Source organism: Elephantulus edwardii, unplaced genomic scaffold (assembly GCF_000299155.1).
Source record: "Elephantulus edwardii isolate Elephantulus edwardi_28Jun2011 unplaced genomic scaffold, EleEdw1.0 scaffold00016, whole genome shotgun sequence".
NCBI classification, from domain to species: Eukaryota; Metazoa; Chordata; class Mammalia; order Macroscelidea; family Macroscelididae; genus Elephantulus; species Elephantulus edwardii.
The window spans coordinates 19,013,880-19,035,235 of record NW_006399766.1 but is presented as its reverse complement, the minus strand read 5'-3'; the positions used below and the strand labels follow the sequence as shown (position 1 = coordinate 19,035,235).

General features: G+C 39.3%; 1 protein-coding gene across 1 annotated transcript in view; it reads right to left on the bottom strand.

Moving 5' to 3' along the window:
- GPR112 (G protein-coupled receptor 112) overlaps positions 1 to 21,356 on the bottom strand; it is a 155,488-nt gene that overhangs the window by 112,401 nt on the left and 21,731 nt on the right. Inside the window, exons 2-7 of the mRNA XM_006881892.1 lie at positions 12,028 to 17,982; positions 10,970 to 11,064; positions 9,646 to 9,710; positions 6,807 to 6,846; positions 4,672 to 4,721; positions 2,434 to 2,597 (exon numbers count right to left, since the gene is read on the bottom strand). Coding sequence (XP_006881954.1) covers positions 2,434 to 2,597; positions 4,672 to 4,721; positions 6,807 to 6,846; positions 9,646 to 9,710; positions 10,970 to 11,064; positions 12,028 to 17,982 — 6,369 coding nt within the window. The remainder of the gene's footprint in view (positions 1 to 2,433; positions 2,598 to 4,671; positions 4,722 to 6,806; positions 6,847 to 9,645; positions 9,711 to 10,969; positions 11,065 to 12,027; positions 17,983 to 21,356) is intronic.

The following is a 21,356-nucleotide window of genomic DNA, read 5'->3' as shown; positions in this document are numbered from 1 at the left end:
TGTTCTGATGACTGCCTCTTGGTCCAAGTATAGGTTTCGCATTAGCACAATCAAATGTTCTGGGATTCCCATTCTTCTCAGAGTCAGCCACAGTTGGTTGTGATCCACAGAGTCAAATGCCTTTGCATATAAGGTAAATAAGTGACAAATAAAGGAACTTTTTACAAAAAAAAATGCCTTTGCATAATCAATGAAACACAGATAGACATTTCCCTGGTACTCCCTGCTTTCAGCCAAGATTCTTCTAACATTAGCTACAATATCCCTAGTACCTCAACCCCTTCTAAACCTAGCCTGGACTTCTGGCAGTTCTCTGCTGATGTGCTGTTCCAGTCAGTTTTGGATAATCTTCAGCCTAATCTTGCTTGCATGTGATATCAACAATACTGTTCAATTATTTCCACACTCTGTTGGATCACACCTTTCTTTGGAATGGAAACAAATATCGATCTCTTCCAGTCAGTTGGCCAAGTAGTTGCCCTCCAGATTTCTTGACACAACTTGGTGAGCACATTTAGGGCAGCATCTGTTAGTTGAAGTACATCAATTGGTATACCATCAATTCCTGGGGCCTTATTTTTTGCCAATTCCTTCATAGCAGCTTGAACTTCTTCCTTCATCACCATAGGCTCTTGCTCCTATGTTGTTTCAAGAAATCATTCTGTGTCTGCCAATTCCTTTTGGTACAGTGTGACTCTGTATACTCTTACCATCTTCTTTTAATACTTCCTGGATCATTTAATATTATGCCCAAAAAATCCTTAAGTATAGCAACTTGAGGTTTGAATTTGTCAGTTCTTTGAGCTTAAGAAATGCTGAGCTAGTTCGACCCTTTTGATTTTCTGACTCCAGCTCCTTGCACATTTCATTGTAATATTTTACTTTGTCTTCCCGCCCTGCCTTTTGAAATCTTCTGTTCAGCTCTTTAATATCTTGAATGCTTCCCTCTGCTTTGGCTTCTCAGCACTAGCACTCTAGTGCAATATTCAGAGTCTCTTCTGACATCCATTTTGGTCTTTTCTTCCTCTTCTATTTTATAATGACCGTTTGCACCCTTCCTGGATGATACTCTTGATATCATCCTACAACTCATCTGGTCTTCATTCATTAGTGTTCAAGACCTCAAACCTGTTCCTGAGATGGTTCTAAAATTCAGGTTGAATAGACTCAAGGTCATAATTTGGTTTCCGTGGATATAATTTTCCTTAGCTTCAGCTTGAACTTGCATATGAGTATTACGTGGTCTGTTCCACAATCAGCACCTAGCCTAGTTTTCACAGGTGATAGTGAGCTTCTCTAGTGGTTCTGTCCACAGATGTATCTCAATTCCTTCTATGGAGGAGGAAAGGTACCTTCCTCTTGCTCTTGGACATCTTCATTAGCCTCATTTGCATAGTGGTTTCAATGTGTGACTTCAACACCAGCCTCCAGCCTCCACCATCATCTTGAGCCAACAGTAGCTGCCCTTGTGCTACTTAATTTGTTTGTTGCCAGTGACTATGCATTCTAACACCTATGTATTATGCTTTAGCCCAATGTTTTCAGCAATGTCAAGTGTGGGACAAAGGAACAAAGCTGGCAGTGAGAGGGAAGGAGGTAAAGTGGTCTCGTAGCCTTTCTCTTTTAGCACTAAAACCTTGCTAATCTGAAAAGAAAAGAACTAGAAGAGGAATCTTGAGTAGTTTCCAGATCATTTACCAAGCTGAGTAGACTGGCTGAGTCTGTCAGTAAATTAACGAGTATCCATGGAGCGCTGGTGGCCTAGTGGTAAGAAGCTACACTGAGCGGGAGCTCAGGTGACCTAGTGGCAAGAAGCTGCAACTACAGTCCCAGAGGTGCACGGTTCAAATCCACCAGATGCTCTACCGGGGAAAGAGGGGCAATCTCCTCCTGTACCAGTCAGATCTGATTTGACGGTACACGCACACAAAAATAATAAAATTAAAGAAAAGAGAAGCTACACTGAAATCCTGAAGGCATGCAGTTTGAATCCACCAGATGCTCCATGCAAGAAGGATGGGCAATCTCTTCCCATGCAATTAACTCTCTCTGAAAAACTGGCTGATGATACTGCTATGGGTCAGTTCTGATTCGACAGCAGAACAACAACAGGGCATATATTGTGTATAGTAAGGAAGCTCCTCAGGTCTCTGGATATTTGTGGAAGAGAGACAATACTCTGTTGATAAACTGATGACTGTGAATACTCAGAACAGAGCAGGAGCAACCTCTCTGGTACTCTGGGTTGTTTGTTTTTTTAAGAATAGAAATGCTGTGAGAGCAAGTGGGCAGTGAGGATGTCCAAAGGCACAGAAAAGGGATTTCCCTGCCCTCTGAACCCTGGTTTCCTTACTGTGCATTGTGGGCTTGATAATAAAGAAAGTGGACTCATTCCAAAGTGACTATCCACCCCCACACACAACAAATAATTACCAAGTTTTTTCACTGCAACGTGTTCAGACTTTACTAATAATGTCAGCTGATCTTGTGTGAAGTTTCCATGGGTGAGGTTGCCATGTATTTTACTTTTGATCTTGTCAATCAATTCAGTGGATGCTAAAGAAGAGTTGGCTTTTATGATGACCTGGCAAACACAGCTAAAAAGGAGAAGAAAAAAGAAAAGTGTTGCAATATGTCAACAGAGGGTGACCTGGCCTGTGGTGCTCAAATCCTACCCAGCTAGCACAGCCAGAAAGTCCATAAATATAAAACATTGCACAGCTACTTGGTGGGAGATCTTCAGAAACAATGGAACACAGGATAATGAAAACTTCTGATAAATTTTCTCATACCAAGTCAGACGACTCAGAGCATATTTTCAAGGCTGAGACTCAAACAAAAATCAAACTCACAGACATTAAGTTGATTCTCACTCAGTGACCTTCTCTCGGGTTTCAAATCACAGTAGGAGCCTGCCTAGCTTCCTTTTGGAGCGGCTGGTGGATTAGAACAACCAGAGGTGCATGCTCTTTTGGTTAGCAATGCAGCACACTACAGGCAAGGCATGCAATTTCTCTAGAAGTTTTCAATAATTAATACAGAAGATAGAGTGCTCAGAATTTGCTGCTCCAGAGAAAATGTTTTCTTTCTGTTCTCCAATTCATCCATCAATACAACTAGCCATTCTGTAGAAGAAAGATGGACAGTCTTCTCCTATAAAGAATCATAGCCTCTAAAATTGAATGGAGGGTCGCTATGAGTTGGAATTTACTCAGTGAATGGTCATGGGTTTGGTTTGGGTTTCTGGTATGACAGTAACACAAATAGGCACATGGTCAATTCATTCATAATTTTTGTTTGTTTTTTTGGGGTTTTTTTTGTTGTTTTTTTTCATTCATAATGTTTTCTGCAGAGACTCATTCTGTAATAGAATAATGATTATGATGGTAATTAACAGGTTTTAATTCTTGTTCCACATGTTTTGACTCACTTCTTCACAAGAACACTAGGAGGTAAGTAGTGTTATTATCTGTAAGCTACAGAGAATTAATGGAGTCTTAGGGAAATGACATTTCCCAAGATTACAAAGACCCATAAGTGCTTTTCTGATTATTTTTCAGAAAAAAATTTCAATCTTTCATTAAAAGATTTGTTATGAAATAAGAGTCTTCAACTTCAAATTGCATAGTAAGGTCCTCAAACATTTTAACGTCCTCTAACATGCCTTTAAAGAACTTATTTTAGATATACAACTTTCTCTATTTTTTAAAATTGGTATCTGTAGACTTATTTTTTTAAAAAATATTAGTTTGCATATAAGCATTCATATACACCACCTTTTGTACATGTACTTTGTGTTTTATACAAACATTCACGTACATTATATTTTATATCATTAATTACCATTTCTCTATGCCTGTTATCACCCGTCTTTTCAAGCTCCCATAAAACCTTTCATAGGAAGATAACTATAAATAAAAGGCGCATGAATGTTCAATAGATTCATCTTTTTTATGTATCTACATCTTTCTGAGATGAAGAACCTATTTCCTGAATTCCCTATTGGTTGTAGAAAGTCAGATGCCATTTGCATTTTCTCAAAACACTTGTCTATGTTCAATCTACAATAGCTTTCCTCTATTCTGGTCTTCTTTTCATCTATTTGCAGAACGCTGCTCATCCAATCTCTTCTCAGCTTCCATCTCTCTGTTGTAGAAAAGACTCTTCATTTTGCAATTTCTTCTCTTGCTTGCAACAGACCTCTCATACCCCTAAAATTCCACAGACATTTCCATGTACCTTCTTGGTTAGTATATCCCTCTTAAAGTGGACCAAGCAGACCCTAACAGCGAGTATTTAGGGAAGAGTTGCTCCAAAATGCCACAGGACCAAGGCTGTTTTCCATGTTGCCTTTCAAGTTTCTTGTTCAAGCTTTTGTGGACCTTTCTGACTGTTGTAAACACTTTAGTCTCCCACCCCCCAATTATTACTACTTTGGACCCCATTTTCTCTTTACTACAAAGAGGCAGTAAGCAGGCTGCCTAGCTATGCTGTGACCAACTGAGACAACTTATTTCATGAAGGCAAGATATCAGTTACAGCATCTGTAAAATTGTCACCAGATTCTTCGATCTCCTTCTGGCAACTCTGATCAACAGGCTGCACATACAGAATTAAATGGAAAGAAAATCTGAACCAAATGTACTGGCTATGAATAAACACTGCTCTTACCTGTATGGTACACGGGGAATTGTAGTTTCTTGCCCTTCTCTTGGTTCCCACTGATATGAAAGAAAAGTACCATAGTAACTTCAGTCTTTAAACCAATGTTACAATTACTACAAGGTTTCTTGTAAATTACAACAATCAATTACATTTTACATTTATTCAATGCAATCCATGCAATCCACTGTCATTTATAAATCACCTTCCAAAACATCAATGTACTTGATCCTCACACCAACCCTAGACAATGTTCCATTTTCTAGCTGAGAAAAGCAAGTTTTAGAGAAGTTAAATTATCTGCCCAATTCACACCACAGGGTCGTCGTACTGGGAGTGGAATCTATGCCTTCCAGATCTGACTACTAACTTGATGATGATGATGATAAGTGTAACCACCATCAAACATTTAGCTCTGTTATCATACTCTAGTGAGTTGCACTGCTAATCCAAAGGCTGGGTGTTTCTGGCTGTTCGAATCTACCAGCAACTCTGCAAGAGAAAGATGGGCAATCTCCTACTGTTGTGATTTATAGTCTCAGAAACCTGAGAGATGGTTGCTATGAGGCAGAACTGACTTGACAGTAGTGAATTTGAGTTTTTCAATTTGAATAGAGGAGACATGGGCTTGATTTCCAGCCAATGCGCATTACATGCAACCACCACCCATATGTTAATGGAGCAGAGTGTTGCTATGAAGCTGAATATTCATATAGTCAAACCCATTAGGTGGGAGAAGCAGCACTGCAGTTTGACTCTACCAGCTCTTCCACAAGAGAAGGATGGACAACCTCCTCTCATGTGATTTAGTTGTTTCTGAAAACCAGATAGAAGGTTGGTTCTGTAAGAGTCATTTCAACTTGACAGCACACAACAACAACAACACATTCATTGCATGGGAGGAGATTGCCCATCTCTCTCCCATGGAGCAGCTGATGACTTCGCATTGCTTGTCTTTGGGTTGGCCACACAACTCCTTACCAACTAGGCTACAGGAGCGCCCTAAGAAAGCCGACTTTGTCGTTGTTGTGCACTATAGAGTCAGAATCGACCCATAGCTGACCCTCTGGCAGGTTTTCAGAGGCAGTTAATCGCACAGGAGGAGATAGAAAAAAGTGCAAAAATGAATGAATGAAAATCCAAAATCTCTGTAAATGTACATTAAAATTAATAAAATAAAATTTAAAAAAAGTTTCCTTTGAGATTGCAGCACAGCTTCTTATCACTAGGCCACCAGAGTTCCCAGGAGGTTCATAACTTCTGAAAATCCATTCAGAAGGTCAAGAGCCGCAAAGTTTGGGGTTCAAATCAGGAAGAAAAGTCCTTATGAAAATCAGCCAGTGAAATCTCCTATGGATCACAAAGATCTGATCCCTGATCCCTCGGCACTCCTGGTTGCTTCAAGCAACAAAGCCCCTGAGCAAAACACTACATCAAAGAGATTATTCCATCAGCTCAACTGTGTTGTGAGTGATGGTACTATCATTTATCCCTATTTTACAGGTGAGATTGAGATACAGATTCATTAAGATGCTCAAGGTCTCACAAGGGAGCTCTGATGGCCTAGTGGTGTGCTGCCCTAGAGGTGTGCAGTTCGAATCCACCAGATGCTCTGCTGGAGAAGGAGGGACAATCTCCTCCTATACCAGTCAGATCTGATTTGACGGTACACACACACACACACACACACACACACACACACACACACAAATAATAAAATGTAAAAAAAGAAGAAGCAGCTGTGCTGCAATCCCAAAGCCATGAAGTTCAAATCCACCAGTTGCTCCGTAGGAGAAGGATGGGCAATCTCCTCTAGTGCAATTTACTGCCTCTGAAAACCCATGGAAGAGTCAGCTATGGGTCTGTTCCAACTCGACGGTACACAACAACAACAACATCTCACTTTGGGGGGCCATCTTATTCACCAATAAGCTATTAACTGAAAGACTGGAGGTTCAGTCTCACCCAGATGTGCCTTAGAAGGGTCTAGCAATTTGCTTCCAAAAAGAACAATCATCAAAAACCTTAAGGAGAGCAGTTCTCCTCTGACATGCACGAGGATGCTATGAGTCAGAATTGATCTGGCACCAGTAATTAGGTACAGAAAGAGTTACAAGGAGATTCATTGGGGGAAAATGACTTACAATAGCTCGGTCCATGGTTATTTCTTCCTTAGAGGTGTCTCTGTATCAAAAGTAGCACAAAATCACAGGAAAAGTAAATGTAGTACCAAATACACGAGGACACAGGATCAGGAAAATGACGACTTTGAGGCAGAACAGTGGAACCACAAAGTTTTTGATTTGAACAATGACAGACTGGCAAGGTCATGCTTTGAGAGAGCTAGGTGGTTATTGTTGTTATTGTTAAGTGCCATCGAGTCAAGTACAACTCATAGCAACCTTATGAACAAGAGATCTGACTCCTGTTCTATCCTGTGCCATCCTCAGTCTCTGACACACTCTAGCCCATTACCGCAGTCTCTGTGTCAATCCACCTGCTCTGGTGGTGAGCCCACACCCAGGGACTTAACCCAAAGAGAAAGACATCATGTTTGGTAAAGTGTTGTTGTTAAGTGCCATCGAGTCGCGGGTGACTCATAGCGACCCTATAAACGAAAGTCCTCAACACCTGTGTGAGTTTCATCCTTTCTCCAGGTTCATAGGTTGGTGAAGTAGAGTCAGTAATAAAAGGGAATACCTTCAATGAGATGGACTGATATAGTGGTTACAACAATGGGCTTGTGCAAACAGCAATTGTGACATAGTGCAAGATCAGCCAGGACTTTTTTCTGTTGTACAGAGGATCACTATGAGTCAAAAATAACACCGTGGCACCCAACATACACAAATAATTGGATAAATACATTTGGTACATCCATGGAAAAGTATCTTATTCAGCCCTTAAGATGAATAAGCTAGATTTGTATGTATTGTCCTGAACAGATGTGCATTATAACTTCTTTAATAAGAAAAGAAAGCTACAAACATATGTAGCATGGGATGTCATTCTCTTAATAAATGCATGGAAACAATTCTAGAGGAGCATACCTGGTACGTGGCGAGGAAGCTGTTACTAGGAGTTCTCAAGGTAGAGGATGAGGAGTTTTTTAAAAATTTTCACTATTCATATTATATATATATAAAATCTCCCATGTATTATATACACTACCCCATATAAGGGAATATATACATGGTTTGGATCAGATATACCTTAGTCTTCAAACTGATATCATTGTTCTTCAGCACTTTGGAGAGGTCCCTGACAGCAGGCTTTCCCAGTGCAATACAGCTTTTGATTGCTTGGCATTTGGTACACCATACAAATGTATCCTGGTGCCAAGGTTATTGATTGTGGATCCAGGTAAGATGAAATCGTTGACAATTTTTATTTTTGTTCTCCATTTACCCCGTGGCGAGATTTTTGTTTTTGTGATGTTGAGATGTAACCCCAAGGTAGGTGGTTCAGATCTACAAGCTGTTCCATGGGAGAAATTTGGACAATCTCCTCCTGTACTATTTATAGACACTGAAAATGTGTCTAAATGGGTTAGTTCTGACTCAGGGCACATAACAACAAACAACATGTATATACTAGTGGTATACAGAGGCATGTGTTGATATATTTTATTTATATAGTGGCATAGTGTAGCCTGTGCTCATCTTGTTCAGGTTAAAATTTAGAAAGGTGAGATTGATAAGCTCTGAGTAATTGGTCATGTGAGAAGTATTTTCCCTGCTCTTGCCTTATACACATACTAACAATTGTATTAAATGAATGCCAAAAATCAGCTCTTTGAAAAATAGACATGGTTTGGTATAAGATGGTTTTAAAAACACAAGTAGCTGCCTTTTTCAACATACTGGAATTTTCATTTCTCTGATGTGTACAGATATAAAGAGGTTCAAGAAGGTTCACATAAATTAATGTATAGAAGTCCAAGATAGATGTTAAAAGAAAATTAGAGATGCTTGGAATATACATTATTTTCTTTAAAAAAAAGTCACAGGCATTCTTTTTCCTTATTACAAGAGCTAAAAAATGGCTATTTATAAAATCTTAAAGCTGTAGCAACTCAAAACTCAGGACCATGGAGTTGGAATCAACTCATGTCTGACCCTGCAGTGGGTTTTCAGAGGCTGAAAATTGCACAAGAGTAGATCACCCATCTATTTCCTGTGGAACAGCTGATGGATTTGAACCACCAGAGATGTAGTCTTTGGATTAGCAACATAACTCCCTACAGACTATGCCTATGTTTCAAAGAGCTGTTTCCAGCTTCCATTTTAAAAAAATTTACAAATCCTTGAGTTGAGAGATGACTTTCAATAGATCACAGTGAGGCAGTTGCTCTGTATAAAAGCCCAACTCCAGGCATTCTTCTAACATAAAGGCTAATAATATCTGTGCAAGGCAAGAGCCAAAGAAATTCTACTTGCATGATCAATTGTCTTTGCCATGGTCTCCTTGATGTTACTCAGAGTCTATGAATTCCATTGCAATCACCTTTCTAAATTTGGACCTGAACACGTTTTGGACTATTGAACATTCCTCAATTTAAACATTTCAGGTTTCCTTTGAAATCTGTAAATTCTTGAAAGTACACTGTCCTAAAATGAAAGGGCTTCTAAATCCTCATGCATTGACCCGTCTTAATTTTCACTCCTTAAAATGTAACTTAAAACAAAACAAAAATCATAGAATTTTAGCACTAACAGGACTATTAGAGGGAACTCAACCCAATTTTGCTGTTTCCTCTATTTATTTTCTTCTCATTTGTTCTCCCCTTGGCTCAGTACCCAAGAGTAATCATGCAAATTTCTTCTTCATGCTAGAAAGGGCCAACATTCAGAAGGGAAGATGTGACTGGAAATGCTGCAGTGCCTAAGATTTGGACGTGTAAAAAAAATCTCCTCCGGATTTGAAAAGATCCTGATTGCTGTCAAACTACGCTTTGACCCACTACAGATAACACGTGCATACCTGCTTTTAATTTGAGTAGCCAGATTGGCAAGAACAAACTCACTGTCCTGAAATATAGAATTCAACTGTAAAAGAAGAAAAAAAAAATACAAAACCTGTTTTAGTATTCGCACTCCTTTAACTTAACCCAGCAAATCACCTGAGACAATGTGATCATTAGGCTGCATTCATTATTTCAGTTGGCTCAACATTTCCATCTGCTTCACTCCGTTTTTCAATTTACATTTACCCACCCAGTTTCAAGCACTATAATCATACCATATACATACACTTCAAAATAAATGCTGATAGGGAGGGGGTGGAGGAATAGACACTATCAGCCAGTGCTGGGGCTGGGGGTGCACACATTAGTAACACATCCAGAAGGCAATTTAGCAGTAGCTGTTAACATGGAAAATGTTGATGCCCTTTGATCTTGCAATTCCAATTAGAGGAATGTATCCTAAAACATACTCAATTGGCTCCAAAGTCTATTGCAAGGACATTTTCAGCACTGTTTCTAAACAGGGACAAAAACCAGAAACAAACTAAACGCCCATCTAGGAGATGCCTGCATTAAAAGGAAAACAACTAAATTACAACCCTCTAGTGAAATTCTATGCATCTGTTAAGGTGCATGAGGTAGATTTGTATTTACTCGCATGAATATGCTCAAAGGTACAGGATTGAATGGAGAAAAAGCACGTTTCACAACAGCATAATTAGTAGGATTCCACTTAATTTGTAAAGAAACATTTGAGTCAGTGCTAGTATATGGATTAAAAACATCCAAAAGAACAGTGCTCAAAATGTTAGGAGGAGCTGACATAAGAAGCTAGAAATGACATTTACTTTTTAGGTTTGAGATTTCAAAGGCTGAATTTTTCACAGGGAATGTATATATTGCTCTTGCTATCAGAAAATAAAGAGAAAATATTTATCATATTGGAGAGAGAAACAATTTAAAAATAGAAAAATATGTATATGCAATATCATAGGCTTTATCATCATTGTTCTCTATCTTTCTCCAAGAAGGAAAATTTATCCAAGATTCAGAATTTGTGTCAGTGGAGGGAAATGTACAGACCTAAGTAAAATGAAATAATAACATCCCATAAAGGCTTTATACATTGGCACTATGGAACAGAAACTCTATACACCCTCATGATGTTGCTTACAGAGCAGGTAAAATTGCAGGGGGGGAAAACTGCCATGAAATGGGTAGAAAAAAGTAAAGCCATAATTTTAATATACTCAGTGTCTGTCTAGATAGATGGAGATCTATCCATATCTACACATTCATATATATTTATATGTAATATAAATATTCAAAAGGTTACTTTACCCAGTATTCTGCAAATTCATTTATAACACTGGTAATAGGAATCCTTGACTCGCCATCAAAAACTGAAAAGTTCATTTCAATATTGTAGAAAGAAACTGTAATTAAAAATAAGATTAATTTTATCCTTCTATTTGGCTCAAGAAATTTGACTTTCAGTAAATTTTCTCAAAAGTTATTTCCATTTTAAAGCAAACCAAACAATGACATTATTAATATTGGGTTAGCTCCAACAGCTAGAATGATCATTTTTGGTCCTTTATCCAAAAGAAAACATGATGTTACCATCCAGTTTTTGCTTTCATTATTTCTGTAGTTCCCAGCTTTCTTTTTTTTTTTTTTTTAGTTCCCAGCTTTCTATATAGTTGATGGACATTCCACAAATCCCCCTAATCTTTGACTTTCATTAGCCATCAGATTTGCAGTTCATTTAATAGCCTGATGAATATTACCACACAAAAAATTTTACTGAGAAAATAATTATTTCTTATTATGTCTTCCTTTGCTTTGTATGTTACAGTTTTTCCTCTCCTTATATCTTTGCTGCTCTTATGTTCTTAATTATCAAATTTCAACTTTGGAAGGTTAAAAATTGCAGAAGTATCAAAAATCAGAACCCATATAACTCCTTGGCCATGGTTAAGCATTTCTTCTCAGCCAGTGGTGAGAATTCGAGAAGGCTGAGGCCTATGTAAGAGACAATGATTGAGGCAGTATGGAATAACTTCTGGTGTTTTCTGGTGTGAGATCAATCTGATTTAAGCTAAAACCATATATCATTTTCTTATTAGAGAGGGTATAATATCCCTGATTCACATTCATTTTGGCAGGGGCAGTGCCTAAAGAATAGAAGAGGTGAAAAAGAGGCGTAGAAAAGTCATACTTAGTGAAAAGATAAACTTACATTATATATTTTAAAAGTAAAGACAAATAAGATAGATACAGAAGTCTGTTTAGACAACTGTACTCACGTTGCATAACGCATGGCCCATTGTGCATGCATTCCACTAGGTATACAAAAATATATATTTAAATACAATGGCATATATGTGGAGTAGTACCTGCACACTCAGCAGCCATAGCTGAAGTCAATGTTCCTCTAGATAGAAAGGAAGGTGTGGAGTCCAGCGTGGTTGTCTCAAAAGAGGAAGAGATCAATGAAGACGCAATTGCCGTGAAAGGATGTGTCACTCCATTGGATACGAGTGGAAATGAGGATCCTGTAGCAGTAGAAGCACTAGTAATGGTTATATTTGGAAGGGAGTCCAGTTTGGGCTTAGAAAATACTAAAGTAGGAATTGTTGGTACAGCTGGGATACTGCTCCTTGAAGATGTTCCTGTAGAGCTAGACAGAGGTTTGAGACCAATAGACAGGGTATGATCATTTGCAGGAGGTGACATATTCACCCTGCTATAAGATGGAAGTTGAGACATAGTTCTGGAGTTGGCTATCATAGTGGTTCTGGGTGTTGCCTCAGGGGATGTGAAACTATATACATTGTCACCTGTGGTTTTTATTGATATGGGGAGAGAAGTTTGAAAACCAGTAGTTATGCTAGCCAGTGCAGATGTAGGAGTGGTTTTAGTGAGTATGGTACCTAGAGTAGCTAAGGGTGGTGGTGTAAAGTTAGTAAATGGATATGTTGGTATCATGTCAGTTGTAGGAAATGTGGATTTGGACTCCTCTACTGTAGAGGAAACTGTAGGTTGATGAGCTTTGGGTATAGTTGCCAGGGGAGAATCTGAAGAGAGACTAGATGAGCTCAAAGTCAGCATGGATTGAGTAGTAGCCTTCAATGTTGTAGCTCCTGTGGCAGAGACAGATTTTGATGTAAGTGTGATACCAGGAATTACAAACGTGGTCTTCTCAACTGTTTGTTTACTGTCTGCCAAAGTGGTGAGGATAGTTCTCGGAGATGTTGATGATGTAAGACTCTCAGAGAGGTCAACAGTAGGAAGAATTTCAGGTGTGGGAACTGATGACTTTGAGGTAGCATCTTCAGATACAAGATCAGTCTCAGAGGTTGAAAATGTTGATAAAGACTCTGGGACAAGTTGTAGAGTTGCTGTTTCCATCTTGTTGGGCGTAGGTACATAAGCAGTAGTGGAAATTAGAAAATGAGGCTCTGTAGCTATGGGTGTGTTCCAGGAAGACTGAGAGATACTAGATGTTATTGCTGTTCCCAGAACAGGAAATTCAACCATATGAGATGTAGGAACTGTAGAGGTTTTTGTAGTAAGGAACTCAGTTTCAGTACTATGAGGCAAATAAAGAAATGATGTCAAAGAGAGTGGAGTTGCTGTGGATGAGGTCAACGGAAGATATGAAATAGGAGTAGTCACAGATGTGGCACTTGCTTTTAGTTCATCTGTTAAGGAAGTATTTTCTGACAATGCAGTCACCTTTCTTGTATTAGAAGAAAGGTAAGTGGTGGTATTCACCTGTTTTGTGGGTTTGAGAGTGCTGTTAAAGCTAGTCAAAGATGGAGAGACCTGAATATTTATGGATGTATGGGGATTATCAGAAGATGTAAGCAAAGGTACACTTCCAGGGACAATTGTTCTGGAATAAATATTTGTGAGAGCTGTCTCACTACCACTGCTCATAGTAGATAGGGAGCTCTGAGTAATTCCGGGTATTAAACCCAGAGTTGTTGCCACACCTACTTGTGATGGCTGTTGAGTTGTCAATAGAATTGATGAAAATGTGGTCGTTGGAGTGGAGGAAACAGCTTCAGTATTCTTAGAAGGAGTGGAGGAAACAGCTTCAGTATTCTTAGAACTGAGCAGAGAGAAGAGACTCGTGCCTATCGATGGAGTCATTTTTCCAGCTATAACAGTGGTTGGAAAGGTTTTCACAGAGGGAAAAGCTGAATCTTTTAGAGAAGGAGAAAGTGTACGTGTGGTCCCGGAAGACATTGTTGTCATTTCTGATGTGGTGAAAGCAGAGGAAACAATTGTGCCTTTGGCAGTAGGTTCAGAAAGTGTCTCAGATATGGCATCTAAAGTAGATATTTCTATAGTCATAGTAGTCCTTGGATTAACTGAAGATGATAAAGTAGAGAATGACTCAGCTGTTGTGGAAGTATCAGAAGAAACTACTGATGTGGAGAAAATAGAGTCTTTGACTGGCAGTGAGGATATCTCAGACATAGGCCCAGAAGTGGCTACAGATGAACCTTTCAAACAACCTGAGGGTATTGTTTTGGAAGACTCAGTCATTGGTATTGTGGGAGTGTCAGAAACTTTTCTGGAAGTGAAAACAGTCACATTAAATGGCAAGGAGGATGTAGGGGAGATAGGAATAGGTGTTACCATAGAGGTTTTCTCAAGTGGGGTATATACATTTGGGACAAAAAAAGTTGTAGTGACCTTATCAGTAGAGATCACTGTAAAATTTTTATTGGATAGTCCACTTGTGGAAAAAGACAGGGGTTCATGGGAAGTCATTGTGCTTTCAGAAGTAGAAGAGGAAAGAGAAGTCACCATAGGTTGAGTTCTAAGTGATGGCACATGTGAAACAATTGTGTTGGTGTTTATTGGACTTGATAATCTGGTTGTCTTAAAAGGTTCAGTATCTATAAATGAAGTCTCCTTATAGTATGAAACAGGTTGAGTCACAGAGGTGGATCTTATTATCATTTCCACAGACCTTGGAGTAACTTCTGACATGGCACTCATGCTTTCTCTTTCAGGAGACAAAGTGGTGATAGTCAGAGCATGTGAGATAGTTGTTTGCCCAAGATCAGTAGACTCTTCTGAAATTTGAGTGCCTACTGTGTTGTCTGAGGTTAAAGCATGTGTAGTTTGTGTGCTCCTAGAAGTTGGGGATGTAGCTGAATTTTCCTCAGGCATGGTTTCTGAAAATCCTCTCTCTGTCATTTCCAAGGATGAAGTATCCGGGGAGTATGAAATAAAGGAATTTTTTGATGAGAACATTTCTGTTGCCTTCATAGTTCTTGGAGTATTTCCTAAGGAGGTAACCATCTGCTCGTTGTTGGATGATACAATAGGAGTGCTTGTCACCAGTGGGGTGGGAGCAGGTGTGCTCACAAGATGTGTGGAAGACTGAAAACTGTGAATGTCTACCAAAGTAGTGAGCTTGTTGGCAGAGGTATGTGAAGTCAAGATTTCATCAACAATAGAAGTTTCTGTGGTGCCAGTAACCAAGCTGAGAACCTCTGTGCCACCACTCAAATGATATGGAAGGCTCACAGCATGGGTAGATGTCTCCAGCACTGGAGCTTCTGCAACTTGAGATGTAGATTGAGTTGCTACTGGTATAGATGCTGCCATGGTCACATGAGTTGAGGACACAACAGGAATCGTGTTGAAGAGATATGTGGAAGGGGTAAGAGTATGTGTGCATGGAGTTACTCTTTCAGATGAAATGAAAGGAAGACTAGTATCAATCTTGGTAGGAATAGGAGTTCTCAGTGAAGAGCCTGGAGTTTCCACCACAGAAGGAACTGTCATGGGTGTCATCCTGACAGAGATCAGGGTAGCCTCGGAAGTGGTTAGATCAGAGTCTCTGTGGGTAGGCCTGCTATTGCTAGTCATGGAAGAAGTCTGATCCACTGTTGTCACTGAGGTTGTGGTCTCTGTAGCTGATGGAAGAGTTGAGATATCTGAGAGCACAGATGCAGAGAAAGCCTTCGCTGGTGTTGGAGGCTCAGGCACAGTCACCTTAATCACATCAGACACCACAACAGAGCCACTAGCTGGTAGTGAGACCATATGGGTAACAGGCCCAGAGGCTGCTGGGAAATGGGTAGATATGGGTTGCAGAGGTAAAGTGCTAGTAGATGAGGACATAGCTGTTCTGTCTGTAGAAGGAGTGGTGAAAATGGTCCTAAATACCCCTGTGGTGGACACATCCAAGAGTTCAGGAAATGTCTGTGTGCGCCCAGAGGTGGGAGATGGAGCTAAATTCCCCTCTGATGGAGTCTCTGAAGTCCAATGCACTGTATAGTTGTGGGTAGAATTAAATATTTCTGTACTTCCATTGTAAAAATTCAAATCGTCAGGTGTAGTTTTCAAAGATTCTGTCATGAACCAATTTATAACATCAGTAGATACAGTTTTGTTATCCACTGGGAAAGTACTGTTTTCTATATTGGGAAAAGGGGAGATGGTGGTGGAGGCTGTCACCATTTGTGAAGGTGCATCTGTTGCTTTTCTTGTCTCAACAGAAATTTGTGTTGTAACAGACTTAGGAACAAGGCCTGTTGTCTCTACAGACACAAGTGTTCCATTTGTTTCTATTTGTGTGGTCTCAGAAAATCTCTCCTTAGTAGAAAAAACTGACTCTATGTCAGCAAGGGTAGATTTCCTATCTTCTGGTGGAACAGTTGCTTCTCTTAGTGTTGAAAGAAGTGCATTTGGAGCTACTGTGGACATGGGAGTGCTTTTTTGCAGTAAAGCAGTAGATTTAAACTCAGATGGTTTGGGTCCAGATGTAGTTCCAAAAACTGTGGAGAAATTAGCAAACCACAGAGATACCAAGGTGGGTACAGCTGTTGTGAATCTGGTTTCAGTGGTAAAAGCTTCACCAGTGCTGGTGGACTCACTCTCTGTGGCTGTTTCTGGTAGAGTAATAATATTAGTAGTTGAGGATGAATGTGCTTTATTAGAAGTGTCCCTATGAAGTGCTGATGTAAATTCTTCGATAGGCATGAATGTAGGCATGTTGCTTGTATAGATTGATGGAAAAGGATTCTGGTCTGGCCTGGAAGTCCAGGCAGTCTTATTGGTGGAGAATAGATAAGAAGTCTCATCAGTTATAGTTGTGGGACTTGACTCAGATGACTTGGCTGTGGAGACAGGCCTAGTGGAACTCAAAGAAAGCATGTTTTTACCAGTTGTGGGCATAGTCTGTGTATAGACTGGCCCTGCAGTTGTGGAGGAAAGAATAAGGTCTGTCACTATAGGTGCAAGTGTGATTCCGGTAGTTAGAGCTGTCACGACAGTGTCAGTATTTGTAACAGTCTGTATACTCTGAGCTCTAATGAATGAAGAGGATGTCCTGGAAGAAGAGGGCACAGAAGAGGCATCTTTTGGCATAGAGGTAAGTATGTCATCTTCTGTTCTGAATGAAGAGACATCCTGGATATTCGTAGATGTCAATTCTATTTCAGCTGTTCTTAGGACAGGCATGGTCTCAACAGACCTAGTTGGAAGAGTCACTGAAGGAACTGTAAATACTATTTCCACATCAGTTGTTGCTGACATAGATGCAGTCTGATTTCTAGGGAATACAGAATCCACTGGGATAGCTGTGGAAATGAGCTCAGACTGGGGTGGGAATACTGATGCAGCCCCAATATGACTTGTTGAAGCTGAAGTCTGTTCCACTGGGGATGATGGTACAGTTCCTGCAGAAGATGCATGAAACACTTGTCCAACTGTAGAGACAGGGAATTTCCCATTTTCTGTGGCTTTGGGGTTAGGCCAAGATGTAGGAGACACAGATGTTGACCCAGCAAACGAGAATAACGATGTCTTCGTAATGTCAGACTGAGATCTGGTTGCTGAGGTTTTAGATACAACTGAATTCTCGGTAAATCCAGATGTGTATAGAAAAGTGTTTGCTGCTGTTGGATGAAAGGTCTCAGAAGCAATGGCTTCCACAGTTTTTGTTGTCATTGTCCTTGGTGAAGACAGAGGTTTATTTGTTTTCATGAAATTGTTATTTGTTATTATGGAAGTATTCTTGGTAGGAAGAATAATGGCTGGTGAAGTAGATATAATATCTGCTGCTAATGTAGATGTCTCAGCCATGGAAGGCTTGACATATTTTGATGCAATCATTGTTTCCAGTGGTGGAGATGTTTTGTTGGAGTACAAAATGGTTGTAAAATCAGTTGCAAACACAGGTATGCTTTCAGACATGACTGTAGAAGAATAGAGAGTCCATTGTGGTTTCAGTCCAGTAATTTGGTATGGAGTAGTCAAATAATCTATTTGCTGTGAAAGAGTTGTACTTGTTCCTTGAATTGCTATATTATCAGAAACAACTGAAAAAATGAGAAAGCAGGCATTACTTTGAAGTCAGCTATAGAAATCTGATACAACTACTTAAGAGAATATTTTATAATTTATTCACATATTTTAAAGTGTTGAATCTAGGTTTATACGTCATATTGCTCTTTCATTTAATCACTCATAGTCATTCTGTTTTATACTGTTAATTACTATTGATTAATGTAATTAATGACACTGTCTAATCAACCCCTTAGTGAATATTGCTTTTCCCTCCACTCAGCTTAGCTATTTATTAACTTTTACTCCCCTCTCCCTCCCTTCCCATCCTTGTTAACCATCCAAGAATATTTCTATGTGCAAACCTTCCCTTAGCTTTTTATAAGGGTGATCTAATAAAAAGTCAGTCTTTCTGTGATGGACTTGTGTCACTCAGCATAATCTAAAAAGAAAGAATTCTTCACAGACTTGCATGACATTCCTGAGCAGGCACCATGCTACTCTTCTCTGTATGGTTCCAATTTTAGTATATGTGCTGCTGAAGTGAGCACTCTCCACATAGTTTTAAGAGGAAGTAGTCAGATATAATCAATTTGCGGGATTGCTTGGCTTTTCTCTAGACAATTTTCTATTTTCTCAAGTCTATAAATAATTCTCATAGCCCACTGGTGGTATAGTAGATAAAGAATCAGGCTTCTCAATCAAAATATAAGTTAACCAGAGCCCATAGCTGCTCCACTGGAGAAAGATGAGGCCCACTGTAGTACAACTCACAACCTTGGAAACCCTAAGGGCAGTTCTACTCCGTCCTGTAGGGTAACCATGAGTTGCAATCATCATGACAAGAGGAGTGGCGATACATATATGAAATATTGGAACTGTTGATGTGTGCCAGTGAGTTAAAACCAACTCATAGCTGACTCTCCAGCAGGTTTTCAGAAGCAGTAAATCACATGGGAAGAGACCACCCATCTGTCTCCCATGGAACAGATGATGGATTCCAACCCCATGGCTTTGGCTTGGCAGTGTAGCTCCTTACCACTAAGACATCAGAGAGCTCTCTATTTGATATGTTGTTGTTGTTGTTGTATACTGTAGAGTCAGAATCAACCCATATCTGATCCTCCAGTAGATTTTTCAGAGGCAGTCAATTGCACAGTTGTTGATTGCCCATCTTTCTCCCATGGAGCAGCTGGTGGATTGGAACCACATACCTTTGTGTTGCCAGTACAATTCCTTACCACTAAACCACCAGAACTCCTTAGCATATACAATAATATATATATAGGCAACCTTAAGAGAGGGATACACGCTAGTATAGTGCATTAATTAAGAGGATTAGCTTTGTGAAATGAGTCAATCAACTGCTCAAATGGCACATTTATCACTCAAGAAGTAGTAGATAATCTGGATAATCTTATCTTTATTAACAAAAATTAAATTTTATAGTTAATAATCTTCCAAAATCCAGTTTTGAGTTCAAATAGATATGGTCTCAAATCTGGACTCAGGATTAGGTGACCTTGGGCTTCTTACTTTACCCCTGTGTTTCAATGCCCTCTTCTATAATGTGAGGATTACGATAACATCTACCTTATAAAATGTTGGTGCAAGTATGTTAGTAACTATAAAGCAACTAGCAGTGCCAGAACACTAAGAAGTGATCAAAAACATTTAATATTGCCTGTAAAGACTTAATATTTTAGACTTGATCAAATATCTGTCATTCATCTAAGCACTATAAATTGAAAACATTTTAGTCTGAAGCTCCAAGATGAAAACTTTTTTATATACACCAATTATATATCGTTTTTATCAGCAATGCATACATATGTACAGTTGTCACACATTTCTATTATGACATATTTAAAAAGCAAACAACCCAATCTCATTGCTGTCAAGTCAGAACCAACTCTTAGCTGACCTGCCAGCAGATTTTCAGATGCTGGAAACTGCACAGGAGGAGAGTACCCATCTTCCTTCCCCAGAGCCACTGGAGGATCCAAACCACCAGACAGCTGGCACCTGTGCTTTAGTAATATAAGTCCCTACGGATTATGTCACCAGAGCTCCCTATTATGATGTTGTTGCTGTTGTGTACTATCAAGTTGAAACCAACCCATAGCTGACTCTCTGGCGGGTTTTGAGAGGCAGTTAATCGAACAGGAGAAGATTGCCCATCCTTCTCATATTAAGACATGTATGTCATAAATTACATGTATCACACCTAATTTATAATACACATGTCATAAGATGAATTTGACATTATCCTAAACAACATGCCACTGGAAACTCTATGAACTTTGATCAATGATGATAGATATAGAGAGGCTTCAGGCTTTTTGTTATAGGGTTGTTATGCGTCGTGCTCAGCCCGACAGCAATCAATAACAATGACAACAACATGACTTAATACATGTATGTCATAAGAGAAATATAAACTTCTATTATGACATATGTATTACATGGATTATGACATATGTAATACAAATTTAACAGCGCTCTGATGGTTCAGTGGTAAGGTGTTGCACTGCCAGCTCAAAGGCAGGCAGTTTGGATCCACCAGAAGAAAGATGAGCAATATACAGAATGCATAGAAATGAGATAAAATCTTGAAGCAAGAAATCTCTTCAAAAGATGGCAGAGTCCTCTTCACCCTCCATACTCACCCGATAACCTCAATCCTTCTCCCACTGCACTTAAACATTTCAAACATAAACAATCCAATTACCCATCTCCTCCATACTTGCATATAAACAATTAAAGCACTGCTGCATACAGTAGCACAAGAGGGGGGAAATTGCTCTAAATTCTTAATCACCAATATGAAATGAGCCCTCCACATCACTCAGTCAGTCTACCACTTTTTCTCTAGTCAATTTATGCTCCTAATCTGCACAGTAACTATTTTCTTTTAACTTTTTTAGAAAGAGACAAGAATATAAAATCTACTTCCTGCCCCAAGTAATGTTGAGAGCCTCACTCATTTCCTCATCCTTTCAGCACCAGGAATATAGTGGAAACAATTTTAGTGGGCGACAACATTATTGTTTGACACTAACTCTCATGCTACAAGCAGGACAGGAGTCAGTTTCAGTTACTTCCCCTCCTTTTACAATCACCTAGACCAGTGTTCAGATCTGATGGGAAAGGAATCTGGAGGTTGCAATAACTATTTTAAATCTTCAATATTATCAAACCTCCTACACATGTTACATCCACAAGTTTATCAGATAACTATGACTTCTACTTTACAGGTGAAAAAAAATATCTGAAGTAATTAAACAGTAAACCAACTGTGCTTTAGGTCCTGTCACCCTTTAATGTCTCAGAAACCTTACACCGACAGTTATCACGTATTTATCCAATTAGAGTTTCCTTCACGATTTAAAATATGTTTCAGTCTCTT